Below are 14,438 nucleotides of genomic sequence, written 5' to 3' on the forward strand. Positions count from 1 at the left end.
GCTTTCAGCCAATCATATGGCTCCTTATGTCACAGAACAGATCTGCTGTGCGCATAAGTCGGACACAATTTCCTGCATGTGTAGCTCGGGGGTGACAATGGATGAAGATATCGCGTTAGCGTTCATACTTGTTTAATTTTCAATTTTAATTCTGGTGCCTGTTAGCAGCTGAAACACATCATCACGTGCTTGTGGATATCAAATATCGAATATGAAAACATGACTGTAATAATAAGTAAAGGTTAGCAGCTGTAGCTTCAGTGTGCTCATAGGAAACATGACAAAAGAACACAAAACACATTTCTCTTTATGGCCTATATAGTTGTCATCATTAACGTTACATGATTTACAGAATACACGTGACCAACTAACATTTCATGTTCTACCACCGGATGTTTGGATCAAAATATGAACCAATCAGATCTTAGATCAGGTGAGAGCCAGGCGTTTCCCATCATGCCCAAGGTTTTGCAGCCAAGGGAGAGCAACTGCAGCGCCTTGCTCCAAAATCTGCGGCCGCCTTGATCTCAAGTGGTTATCGTTGCCTACGTATGCATGACGTCAGAGCAAGTCGGCGTCAAGTCGGACACAACTCTAACCGGTTACATTACCAATGCTCCACCATATGGGTGGCCTCTTAATAATCTTAATCAGAAAAATTATGCATTTTTACTAAGTGAAAGCAAACCCGTTAGGGGCAGAGACCTCTTGAAGCTCATATTAAACATTGTCTGCAGAGAAGGTAAGAGAAGCTAGTAAATCATCAGGCCTATTCCATGGGAGTGACTCTGAAAAGGAGCAAAAGCTCCAGCTCTTTATCTTGGCAGGTGTCTCTATTCTCCTGTGTTCAGGCTTTTGGTTACATCAGTTACTTTTCCTTTTAATGAGCTGCATATATTTCTAACACAGCCTTCAGTGACATCAAGAAAAAAAAATAACTTTTTAACTCTAAAAGACATTATTCTCATTCTGAGAACAAATGAACAAACTGTGTGTGGGTATGTGTGTCCAGTTGCAACTTAACACAGACTCAGAAGCAGAGAATCTTCTCACAACACCTAATCATCCCTTGATCAAAAAACCAGTAGATAGAATCTTGTCATGTTATTCTATTTAATAAGTAGACGGACGGAGGTATAGTACAAGTTTTCAAGTGTAATGAAGATGATCGCAGGGTAACACAGTTCCCCTTAAATGTTGAGCAAAAGTTATGAAACGAGACAAAATTCAAACAATAACATGTAAAAATAAATGGATCTCCTGATAAGTAGGTGCTTCACCTTTAAATGTTTTTATTAGAGCTGGATACACAGGAAGATGCATGTTACTAAACCAACACTAGCAATGATAGCACATTTACATTTTGAAGAATTGTAGCATAGATGAAGTGAACAGCAGCCTTTTCAAATACATTCCTGGTCTAAAATAAATCAGGCTGACAAAGACTTTAAGGAAATACACAACTATAAATGAATTTAGACATCTATTTTGGGGTCTATCCTTTAGCATTTCATATTTACAAAGGCAAATCCCTTGAATAACAATATACAGTACATTAACCTTAAAATGGACCACTCCTTCACTTTTTAACTTCCTTCCTTCCTGTCTCATTAATTGTTTTCTTTCTTCCTAACTCCCTACCTTCTCTCTCCTTCCTTCTTCACACATGTAATCATCTAGCCTCAAGTAAGTTCTCAACATACTGGACAGTGTGAAGATATATGTCCACTCCCAAAAGAGTCTGAATGTTGCAACGGATTATGTTGTCCTGCAGTTCCAAAATTTCATGATCTGTAAGAGGACTGTCCAGTAGAGAGACATTGATCCCAGGATGAGGTTCAGTCATGTATCCGTTCTCCTCCCATTCAATCTCTGGTGTCGGTATACCCTGGAAAAGGAAAGTGTGTATGAGCATTGTGCATAATGAATCTCAAGAAAACACATTTAATAAAGCCCTATCATGACCTTTTAACAATTACTTAACATCAATGATGTCAGGCAGAACCTAGCATCTCCATTATTTCATAAATTATTATTTTTTTAATTAATGGGCTACTTTTATGTTAAAACAGCAGTGAGAATATCACATCTGGAAGGTCTAATGCCTTGCATTTTGAACTTGCAGATGTGTCATGACTTTGTAATGTCATGACATTATAGTTGACAGCGTCCACTTCAGTAGAGGTGCACACAAACAGAACTGTAATTTCAACAGCCATTTTGTCTTGAATCCAAGAAGCATAGAGCAGAGGTAGATTATCAAAGTGTTGAACATTTGATTTTTAGTTAAGGATCAACTTGACATGTGATCAGTCATTTTAACAGAACATACATTTGCCCCTGGATCAGAAACAGGATTCAGAGCCTGGCCCAGATGCCACAGCTGATTTGGTGTCATGTTTTCCTCTGTCCTGATTGGATGGTTGTCCCACGCATCTCTAAAGACATCCAGGCTGGCCTGGATGCGAGACAAGAAAATATAGTGGCAACAAAACATGTGAAGGATGTTACTGATGTCGAGCAAGTCTTGGTCTTCCAGAGAGTGCAGGATGTTGTAATATAAACCAGTAACACTCATGAAGACATCACGCCACAGGCGCTCGATCCTGGATTTGGAGGGGGATTAAATAAAAGAAAATTATAATATACACACAAATTTACATGTCCATACATCCGTTTTCAACTTGAGTTATCTCTTGAATGGTCGCAGGAGGACTGGTGCCTATCTTCAGCAGTCACAGTGTGAGACGAAGGGTGCACCCTGGGCAGGTCAACAGGCACAGGCACGCGCGCACAGACACAAAGCTTCCAAATTAGGTTAAACTCACCGTTGATTGTGTACACTTTTTCCTGCAATGAAGCTGTTGGTGTCAGTTCCACGAACTGAGAACATTAATTCTGCAACACCTACATTTTCTCCGCCATGATCTCCTCTCACCATGAAAAAAAAACATTAGAATCTTGCTTCAAACATTTTTAATGCACATCTATAACAATCTACATCAATTTGAGTCTCACAGAAATTTCCTTATGTACCTTGCTACTAAGTGAGTAAACAATGTGGCATTATTAACCCTCTGCTGGGGAAATATTTTTTGAAAGAGGGAAATGTCCTCCCCCCCCCCCCCCCCATAGATTTTACTATATGACCTCAAATGGCATGTTATCTTTGGTCAATAACACACTTTAGGCAAAAGCAGATTTGTAACAGGGTAACAGAGGGTAAAGTTGGGAATAACATGAATACCTCAGAGGAAAGCCATGCTCATTCACAGCTTCACTGAAGAAGGCAAGGTGGGTGTCTGCCCGGTTGTTGTCAGCTACCTTCAGGTACATGATCTATGTAATTCAAGCACAAACACTCTCATATGACACATTTTTATAGGGGTCAAAACAATCAATTACCAAATGAAAGGTACAACAGCCATACAATAACATGTTAGATAATTAAATAAGTTAAGATCTGTGAAAACCAAAAATAGCAATTATCTTCTATGAAAATATCTCCGTTATTAACGTTCATGCTTTGGAGCTGAAAAAGTGCATGACAATTAAATATTTCAAGCTCAGTTCGCTCCACTCTGATGGTCACCTGTTCCAGCCAGATACCTTCTTTCTAGGCGTTCAAAGTCGGAAACTCGCAGAGTAAACTGGGTGCTTAGAGGAGTATCTTCAGTTGTTTAAGACTGAGGGTAACGCTGCACACGCTGATTCGACTAGCATGGATGCTAATGATGTAAACATAAAAGAGGGCTTGCTTCGTCTCGCGCGCTAACGCCGCAAAGCACTATGGGATTAGTAGTCTTATTAGCAAAATCGCCCGGCGGGCCAGTTTAATATTATATATTTGATATTTGATTTCGCGGGGCAAATAAAAATAGACCAAGGCCTTGAGTTTGACAACCGTGGCCTAAAAAAATGGTACCTAGATACGCTAACTAAACAAATGTTCACTTGAGTTTAGCTTGATGTTAAACTAGATGAAGAATGGACCAGACTTCACGTAACGTCTGGACTGAATTTAACATAAAACATTTTACTTGATCATGAAGAACGCTTCTACTCATAATTCTATAACATTGCATAAATTACAACGAGGGAATAAGATAAAACTATTACTCACAGATCGTGACCGGTCCATCCTGCTCTGCCGTGTGAACTGCAATGCGCATGCGCACAGCAGATCTGTTCTGTGACATAAGGAGCCATATGATTGGCTGAAAGCGAACAGCCCTGGCAGAAACATATATTTGATTGACAGGTTCATTAGCCAATGGTGACGTTTGTTGACCTGCGACGTTAGGAGAGTCTCAAAATTCAGCACACCGATTTCTCTCACGAATGCAGGAAGGTTCACAAATGAGAAGCTGTCCGTGAATGCACCACACAGATTTCACTCACAAACGCAGGAAGGTTCACAAATGAGAAGCTGTTCGTAAATGCACATTCAGCAATTCGTATGATCTGAGTTTATATTACAAGTGTTCTTACAAATTATATTTGTGAACCACAGAGTGTGAACTTCAGAATTAGCGTGCGCATTTGTGGAAAATGTTGCGTGACTTATTTTTTCACATTATATTTATGAGTCAAAGAGTGTGAATTTCCGAATGAGCGTGTGCATTTGTGTTCCTCCGAATTATATTTGTGAAACACAGAATGTGGATTTCCGAATGAACGTGTGCATTTGTGGAAAACGTTGTGTGACTTAATTCTTATTGAGACTGTTCTGGCCTCATATGGAAAAACTATTTCTAAAAAGACTTGATAACTTTGTGGATAAACATGATCTGTTGGCAAAGTGCCAGTATGGGTTTAGAAATAACAGATCAACAGTTTTGGCATTGATGGATTTAATGGAAGAAATAACTGAATGTAAGGATAACAAGAAGTATGCACTTGGAGTTTTTCCAGATCTAAAAAAAGCATTTGATACTGATGACCAAAAAATTCTAATAATCAAACGGGAGAAATATGGGTTTAGGGGTGTGGTATTGGATTGGATAAAAAGCTAGGTGATGAATGGACAGCAATATGTACAAATAAATGAGTTTAAATCTAAATTGATGGATACTGAATGTGGAGTACCTCAAGGATCAGTATTGGGACCAAAAATGTTTATAATGTATATAAATGATATTTGTAAAGTATCGAAGATACTAAAGTTTGTAATTTTTGCAGATGATACCAATATACTTTGTTCAAGTGGGGAATTTCAACAGGTTGTGGAGGTGATCACACAGGAGTTAAAGATATTAAAGAAGTGGTTTGATAGAAACAAATTAGGGATGAGCGAGTACACCACTATCTGTATCTGTATCTGCTCAACCAACTAAATTATCTGTATCTGTACTCGGAATGGGCGTGGCATAACCCAGAAGTGGGCATGGTTTAACCGGAAGTGGGCGTGGTTTACATCAATACATTATTTTAAGTCTGAAATTGATATGGATTGATCAGAAGTTTATGTGTATTGTTTATTTGAAATCTATTTACAGAGCAGCCTCAGAATTGAGATTAAATATTTTTGATCACAATAATAAAGAAACTATGACAGAACAAGTTTTTCAATCAATTCAGAACATTAATATTTAAGTGCATGGATTAATACATCTGAACTCATGCAGTAGGAACTAGGAAATATGAAATGCTAGAACCAGACACAACTTTATATATATATATTTTATTTTAATTTGATTAAACTGATTTTTTTCTTAATGTTCTTGGCATTTTGCCCCACATAAAGTTAAACAAAACAATGTTGATTGAGGTGTGAGTGAGTGAGTGAGTGAGTGAGTGAGTGAGTGAGTGAGTGTGTGTGTTGGTCCTGTGTGTTTCCGTGTTACCCTGCGATGAAATGGCAACCAGTACAGGGTGTACCCCGCCAGTGACCAGATCTCAGTCCAGAACCTTTGACATGTGGTGGAACATGACTTCACATCATGCATGGATCTATGTGATGCTTTTGTGTCAATAGTGAGCAGAATCTGTAAGGAATGTTTCCAATACATATTTGGGTTCTACACTAGGTGTTTCTGAAGGCAGGTAAAAATGAAATCAAATAATAAAACTTTGGAAATTATTTTATATAGCTTTCAATTTGGTGCCATTCTAGGATTTTCAGCAGCCCCAATTAAAGTACTCTCAGCTGTGATTTAGGTGAGAGCCTTAAAACCAGATTAGACGGATCATTTGATATGTAATCAAGGTCATGCATAATACATACAAATAGCACGCCAATCCCGTAAAGAAACAATGGAATGCGCTAATTTTTTCACTTTCCCTCCAGTGCTCCCCTAGCCTCTTCCTCTTTCTGTCCCTTGATCTTCAGCTCTAAAATGAACTAACCACAACTAAAATCTAATTATCCAAGTATTTCTTAACAGCATTTCCTCATTTGTTGTGCTCTAATCAGCCATAGCTTGAACGGTACGTTGAGGCACCATTACGCACCCCAGTGGGCGTTTTGGCAACAAGGTGGCGCAGCCATCGCCTGCACCAACAGCAGCAGCCGTCTCCACATACTCCTAACTCATCTGGCTGCTTCCATTTACCACACAATCTTAAGGAAGTCCAATTCCTGCGCTTCTGTTCTCTCTACCAGATTAGAAAGAAACTCTACCTTCCGGCGGGCACCCAGCATAAAAATCTGATTGTAAACACAACTTTGTGATAAATAATGATAATAATAATAATAAATACATTATTATTCCTCAAATGGTAATTCTTATATAAGACATGTAGGCACCTGACGTGCAGAAAGAAGTAAGCGAGGTGTGCGGTTAAAAAATAGACGACACAAAAATCCGCAGGTTCGGTTCCACGCCACTGCTCCTAAAGGCTCGGAATCTAAACCCGCACAGCCACTACTCCAACGGAGTTTGTGCCACCAAACACACACTAGTGGAATCATCGTTATTGTTGTTATTATTAATATTCTTTTCATTATTTTAACTCCCACACTGCACCACGCGTAGCCATCCGAGTCCATCAATTCCCACCAAACTCAGCGTGTCTACTCCTGCAGCAACAGAACATAAACAGCAGATCACATCTCCTCCAAACGTTGACCCATTACGCATCATTCCGCTTTTCCACAGCGGAACAAAGCGAGCGTTTTGTAGAACATTGCTGATGTGTGTGCATTCAGAGCCGCACAGACAAATGATCACTGCCAGAGAAAAAAAAAAAAAAACAAAAGGAAGAAAAACACGCAAGTGAAAAATAAAAGTCCTTACTTGTATTTTGTGACAATCCAGTCATTCCTCGGGCAAACGGAGGGTTGATAAAATCCAGCGTGGAAATATGCGCTTGATTTTTTCTATTTTATGGATTTAATTCTTTCATCATTTAAACCATGGAATAGAACAGACGCGGTTTTCTGACCCCCTTCCTCCTTCAAGACAGATGTGAACAGTGCTGCCCGAGTCGCTCCACCTGCATTTGCCGTCGTCAAGTCAGCCAGCAGACAGGAAGGAAACCGCGCTTTAGAAGCTCTTTTTCAAAATAAAATCCTAATGGTGGGTTGAGAGGTTTGAGCTTTTATTGTGAACGTCCAGTGACTTCTGGCTCTCTTGACGCACCTCCACTTGCGTGCACCGGAATGACGACCATAGGGGCTTCTGCCGCCGACGGAGGCGCGCCCCGGTAAGGTAGGAGAAGGTTCTACATGGAGTGGGTCGAAAGCCCACCTCCAGGATGGTTAGAAACCACTAAAAAGCACAGAATAATTTTACCTTCATGTGGCACAAATGTGTGCTAACTGTGAAGCAATATATCAAATAATTTGTCTCATTTAGCGTTTTAAAGGATAAATTAGCCCAATAAAATTTTACTTGCTACCTTCAGCCATAATCACAATCTTTATAGATGCATTTTAACACATTTAGATTTTTAGCAGCTACAGTTTGCCACATTTAATATTTAAATGTTACATTTAGCCATAATTTAATTCTAACAGCATCATTTTGTCACATTCAGAAATGTTAAAACTACATATTGCATATTGGTTTTTAACAGCTCTGTCAGTCACAACAATAAAACGTTTAAAAATGAGTACCTGTGACCTTTTTCAGCACATTTATTAGGTAAGTTACAATGAAATGTTAAAGTAATTAATATAAATCCAAATAATGAAGTTGAAAATGATCATTTCATATCAAATCTTACAATTTAAAGGTAACGTGTGTGTGTGAGTCTGTGTGTGTGTGTGTGTGTGTGTGTGTGTGTGTGTGTGTGTGTGTGTGTGTGTGTGTGTGTGTGTGTGTGTGTGTGTGTGTGTGTGCGTGCGTGTGCTTGCATATGTTTGTTAATGTTTTTAACCTGTTATGGGAATCTGGGGTCATTTTGTAAAGCACTTTGAATCACACTTTGTTTGAAAAACGCTTTAGAAATAAATTTGATTGATTGATTTGTGGTTTTCTAAAAAGGTTGGTTTTTAGGTCCTGTTTAAAGGCATCAATAGTTTGTGGAGCCCTTAGATGAACAGGGAGGGAATTCTATAATCTCGAAGCAGCAGCAGGAAAGCCCGATCTCCCACGCTGCAGAGATTGGGTTTGATTTTGCAGAGCGAAGAGTGTGTGTGGTCAGTAAGGTACTTTCTTTAGATAGTGAAGGGCATGTCCATAAATGCACTGGTGGGAGAGGAGGGCAACCTTGTATTCTATTGTGAGTGGGACAGGAAGCCAATGAAGTGCTTTTAGGATGGGAGTGATGTGCTCATGCTTGTGCAAAAAATGCAGATTTGACAGTTTGAACTTAACAATTAACTAGAAAAAAATTGAAGGAAAAGAAATGACAAATTAAGTTTAAACATCAACAGTTAAGATAAATATTAAACATTTTAATGTTTGTTTTAGTCTTAAATCTATAAGGCTACCATTGTGATTTCAAGCTAAATATCAATCACAACCTTTTATTTTGGCTTGTATTCATTTACAGTTGATGCACTAACTGTGGACTTAAATGATTTCCATTTTGTTTAAGCAACCTCAGCTGTGTTTGTATGATCATCAGTCACAATATACCTCAACTGATGGCCTGCAGGCCACATCTGGCCCACCACACCTTTCCTCCCCCAACCCTTTGGGGCCTAATGTTCCGGGGACTTTGATGTTTAGCAGAAAAATTCATGTCCCAAATATCGATAATTGTTTATGTTTTACAAACACAGCTAAACTACAATCAAAACAGTTTAAATGGAAAAGGAAGCCATTTTAAATATTAATAAAGTAAGATACACTAACACTTGAACTTCATTTTAGAAGTGCATCTGGCACTCACTGTGTCTGCTGTAAAAAAAAAAAACTCTGGCCTGTTTATGATCATGCAGGAAATGTTCTGGAATTTCAGCTGCAGTGCTAGGTATGTCAGCTCTATTTTTCTAAGTCCCAACACAGCAGTCCTCCAGTCTGAAGTTGCAAGTTGAATATTCTGGCCACAGAGGGCAATAAGGGCTAGGTGGACTATTATTAACCCTGTAAAGGGTAATTATTATTATTGTTTTTTTTTTTTTTTTTTTTTTTTTTTTTACCGTGTCCTGTCTGGCTGTGAAGCAAACAGAATTGATGTCTGAATGCTGGTAACAAGCCTTACAGATTTACTCTCAGGTGGAGCATCAAAGCATCTGCTTTTAATGTCACGCCTGATACTTAAAACTTTATTGTTATTGTTGTTGAATGCTTTGTAATTCCGACCAGACACGGAGTCAGAGGTGAAAGAGAAAGGAAAAGAAAAGGTGGGGAGAGAGAGAGGGGGGGGGGGGGGTTCCACAAAAATAAAATATGATAAACAAGAGTCTGCTTCTAGACCTGCAGAAAAAGACAAAAAAAAAAAAAAAGGGAGACAACAACAAGCGTCAACTTGATGAAGAAATATATAATCAACATTGCTTAACTGAAGAATCACGATAATAAATCACAGTGCATTAAGTGCCCACCATAGTCTTAAGACCTGTGTTTAACGTGCCCAAGCGCATACTTTTGAGAGCACCATGTGAGCACCTGTGTGTGTACACGCGCTTGTTTATTTAAGGTTTCTCTATAGGAGCGTCCAACAGAGTGTGAGGGACCAGAGATCCACCCCCAAAGATGCGCAGGAGACGGGGGGAGCTCCAAGTCCCAGAGATCCAGGCGCTGCCCCAGAACACAGGAACCCCAAGGAGACTGCAACCAGAAAGGCCCCCGCCCCCCTCGAGAGGCACAGAGGATCGCCCCGGGGGGCCACAACCAGCAGCCGGCAGAGTCAGGGGAGATGTCAGCGGCAAGCCCACAGGCCCAACCGCAGCCTCCCACCCCCTAGCCGGCCGAGCCCGGGACCCAGCGACCCGGGACCCAGGGGCGACCACCCCCGCCGGGGACCCAGCAGAGCCCAGGGACCCAGACCCCACCAGGCAGCCACCGGTATCTATCAGGCAGATGCCAAAATCTTAAACCCCCAGACCCGGTTGCCACGAACACTCAGGCAGACCATGGCACAACCCCTCACACCAGGTGTGGCAGGGGGGACAAAAATCTATATCATCAAGAGAAGTTCCAGGAGAGGGGAGGAGTCAAAGGCCCCACCTGACATATACAGTCACACACTCCCTCCCTCATGCTCACACATGCACATACAACCCAAGACTTACAAAAATGCATGCCGGACACCCACTCATGCTCCCCATGCACACCCTATTCACTCTGGTCCCGGTACTGCTGCACATTTGGTACAACCAGGGGGCGATAAGGGCTAGGTGGACTTTCATTAACCCTGTAAAGAGTAATTTTACCACATACATACAAACATCTTCAACATGTCACTGTCCCAGTGCTCTTTCCCCACCTTTCTTAAAACTTCCACAATAGTACCACAGGTACCCCAAAATATCTGCTATAACGACAACAGGCCAGCAGCTTAAACACCTCTCATTATGACTTGCATGGAGAGACTAGTGCTGCAACTGGCTGCAACACATCCAGGCTGCTCTTCCCCACACACTAGACCCCCACCAATATGCCTACAGAACCAGATAAACAGATGATGCCATCTCTACCACCCTCCTCACTATTATGACTAGGGGTCAACAGATTTATCGGTTGGCTGATTAATCGGGCCCATTTTTAGCATTTTTTTTCATCATCGACATCAGCCAATGAGCCTCTTTAGTAGAGCCGATATAAAGTCAGGCACTTCCGTGGGCAGCCCGCTGCTGCTGGAAGCCGGTGAAGGACCCCAATCCAAAATGCTGGGAGTATTTAAATACTCTCAGCGTTTTGGATTGAGAAGTCTTACCTTTTACTTAGATGTAAATTGCCTCTAAGTAAAAGGTAAGACTTCTCTTTGGTGTTTCAAAATCCAACAGCTGTGTATTTAGTGTGAATTAAAAGTAAAATATGGAATAAAACTTAGCTGAGTGAAAGAAAAAACGAGCCGTAAGAACCGCCGGTAACCAGCAGGATGCTGCTAATGCTAGGCTAGCTTGTTGTCAGCTCTTGAGACCGTCTTTAACTCTCAGCCAAGTCCCCACAATGCAGTTCTAAAATTGGTCTCAACCCAGAAATACCAAAAATTGCAGTTCCACCCTCATCCGCTGGGGGCTGGTGTCAGAAGCGAGCAAATCCTCAATGGCTGTGTCCGAATCCAGGGGTAGGATGCTTGTGAGTACGGGTCCTCGCCGGTCTAGCAAGGCCTGGTCCTTGCAAGACCGCTAAAACCGGAAGTCAGCGGCTCTGAATTCGGACAGTACTAGCCTCGTTTTCATTCCCGCCCCCAGGTCCAGTTGCCTAGCAACCGTGACAGCGGCAAACAGGCTAACAAGCTAGTAGCGACGTTGAAAATGGATCCACAGCAATATTTCATTTTATTTGTGGTTTTTGAGGAGCTGCGACGGCTCAATAAATGTCACCGGCCTTTGTATTTAAAGTTTAAAAATCATTTAGTCCTGTTATCTGCCAGAGTTACAAGTATTATACTCATGATCTCCTTTTTTGCATATATCTGAATGTTAGTGATGTGACAGCCGTCGATTGAGCCAGCCCAGCAAACCCTTTTGATGGACGATGCAGTGGTCAGTGAGATGAGGCATCCAGAAGCACCCTCTGCAGACCACTCTGTCTGATGTTACACTTGCCAACCAGAAACGTTCAGCCATGGATCTCGGTTCCTGCACTCCATCCACCTCGATCCATGTTTAGTAGATTTAGCAACACCACCAAAGACTCCCTGCTTTCCAAGTTTACTGTATATATTTTACTTTTATTCCTTACAGTGTTCCCTTACCATTTATTTACTATGTTGTTACGTGTTAAAAACTGAATAATAAAACTGTTAATGATCAAAAAAGAGTTATCAATTAATAGAAATTTTATTACATTTAAACAAATAACAAAAACATTCAAACACATATATAGAACCTGAACCAGAAGAAACTAAAAGAAAAAAAAAACATTTCTCTGCCATCCTTTCCATCAATGCTAAAAATCTGTCCATCCTTCTTTCTCTCCTCTCCTCCGCTTCCCTTTGTTGTCTCATGTCCTCCCTGATCAGGTCAAGGAGCTCATCAGCCCTTCTCATTTTCTCCCTGATGAGGAGTCCGGCTTCCTTCCACCACTCTCCATGTCCTCTGTCTCACCCACTGCTGCACTTGGCCCTGGAGTGTCCACGGGAATGGAAGCCATAAGGACAGGAGGCATAGTGGAAGGCCTCTGTCCCAACACCTCGTCCATGGGGACAAACCAGGGCCAGGTTTCAGCAGTGGGCTTTCTGCTGACTCCCTCTCCTGACCCTGGATACTTGCAGTCCTACAGACAAAGGGAATTAGAATTACAAGGCTTTATTGTCATTTAACAACAGAGAACACTGTGGGCATAATGAAATTACAGATGGTACTGGTTCTGGATGAGAATAGAGAGGAATAGAAGAACAAAGTCAGATTATAAATCATAGTTGATAAAACATGCAATAAACAATATTTTAATTTATCAACATGGGAGATGAAAATTGTGTTATGTTTTTTTCCGCCTAAAATGAAATTAAAAACATTAAATCAGTAATGTGGTTTCTTAGAAATTAACTTAAATAAACATTAAACTTAGTTTTCGTTATTTTTGGCGTTCGTTACATGATTACATAAGATGCAAGCTCTTTTACGGTGAGTTTTTTCCTATTAGACTTTCAAGCAAGTTTACGGTGGGGTGTTAACCTTAAAACAAATGATGAGAAGCTTTATTCGCTAAATAAACACACACACACACACACACACACACACACACACACACACACACACACACACACACACACACGGGAATTATGACGGGACCACCATACAAGCTCGTTCTCGCTGATTTCTGCTTAAAATGTACCTATACAAACGAAGAATGTCTATAAACAGAACCGCTTTCAGCTTAGTTTTCTACCGCTATTTTCTTTTAAAAAGCCTGCTGGGATCAAGCTAGTTTACGGTGGGTTTTTCCTATTACACATTCAAGCTGGTTTTCGGTGGGGCATGTTTTAGCCTTAAATTACATGAAAAAAACAATTTGTGGTATTAGATCGTATATAAAAAACAAACCAAAAGTGCCCAAACACGTATTTTATTTTTTGACCGCTATTTTTTTTTAACTAACTTACATTTTAAGCTGTACTGCTGTCCCGCTCCGTCCGCCGTTGTTGTGAGTGTCGAGTCCAGCGGCCGGCGCGCAAAGCATGCTGGGATACCCTTGCTCCTGTGAGGATCCATCAGACCCATCCTCGAAATGTGGGTGGAGCGAGGACGCGTTTGAGGGCGCGAGAATGAGGATACTTGGAATTCGGACAGTACTCGTCGCTGCGCTTTGACGTCATCGACCTCAAAATGTGCACTCACAAGCATCCTACCCCTGGATTCGGACACAGCCATTGACTCCCATGTTAAAAATACCAATTTCACAGCAGAAATAAACATGTTTACAGCCTGGTACCAAACCATGTTTTTTGTTTAAATGATCTAGTTTACACTCATGACGACTCTGAGGGGAGTGAATTTTTTCTCACTCTTCTGTTTAAGTGTACTGAAAGCCTAAAATTCTGTATAATTAATGAGCATCAGACCCACGTGACCACAGAGTTAGCTCTGTGGAAAGGCCTCAGTAGAGCCTCGGTCTGGCTTGGGAACTGCTCCGGGATTTTGAGTCTCTGTGTGTGTGTATGCTTGTTTGGATATTTTTTTGTGCAATTGTTGGACAAAATGACTTGCTGTGGCATTAACTGCACTAATAGAGCATTCAAGGAGTCTCCACTTCATTTATGTCGGTAAGTAAAATTATATTTATGTATTTTAGGTCACTGCCGAGCTGAGCTTAGATTTTAACATGTACTGTTTAACCATGAAATTTAAATGTAATAGGGTAAAACCCAGTGCATTTAACATAATGCTGCACTTTAGAAAATGGGTTGAAATATAACATGTTGGTGGAGCTGGG

The 14,438-nt window shown here is 40.8% G+C and overlaps 1 protein-coding gene across 2 annotated transcripts; it reads right to left on the reverse strand.

Annotated features, from left to right (window-relative positions):
* Nucleotides 1-1,439: 1,439 nt before the first annotated feature.
* On the reverse strand, nt 1,440-3,338 carry LOC139062694 (uncharacterized). Of its 2 annotated transcripts, XM_070544346.1 has the most exons (4): nt 3,248-3,338; nt 2,829-2,928; nt 2,333-2,606; nt 1,440-1,888 (listed from the first exon to the last, which is right to left on the reverse strand). In XM_070544346.1, exons 2-4 carry the CDS (start codon nt 2,891-2,893, stop codon nt 1,673-1,675), a joined length of 555 nt encoding a protein of 184 aa, XP_070400447.1. In that variant the 5' UTR covers nt 2,894-2,928; nt 3,248-3,338; the 3' UTR covers nt 1,440-1,672. The 2 variants fall into 2 exon arrangements, with proteins under 2 accessions (XP_070400447.1, XP_070400446.1); XM_070544345.1 differs by lacking the exon at nt 3,248-3,338 and having other exon boundaries at nt 2,829-3,074.
* Between the last annotated feature and the right edge of the window lie 11,100 nt (nt 3,339-14,438).

The sequence above is a fragment of the Nothobranchius furzeri genome, chromosome 14, assembly GCF_043380555.1.
Source record: "Nothobranchius furzeri strain GRZ-AD chromosome 14, NfurGRZ-RIMD1, whole genome shotgun sequence".
NCBI classification, from domain to species: domain Eukaryota; kingdom Metazoa; phylum Chordata; class Actinopteri; order Cyprinodontiformes; family Nothobranchiidae; genus Nothobranchius; species Nothobranchius furzeri.

What these genes read in the sequence shown, in the direction of transcription:
- LOC139062694 (XM_070544345.1), bottom strand. Translation starts at nt 2,941, where the DNA reads ATGGTGAGAGGAGATCATGGCGGAGAAAATGTAGGTGTTGCAGAATTA. An exon ending in AAAAGTGTACACAATCAACG is followed by an intron (nt 2,607 to 2,828) that starts GTGAGTTTAACC and finishes CTCCAAATCCAG; the next exon opens with GATCGAGCGCCTGTGGCGTG. An exon ending in TTTCTGATCCAGGGGCAAAT is followed by an intron (nt 1,889 to 2,332) that starts GTATGTTCTGTT and finishes TTCCTTTTCCAG; the next exon opens with GGTATACCGACACCAGAGAT.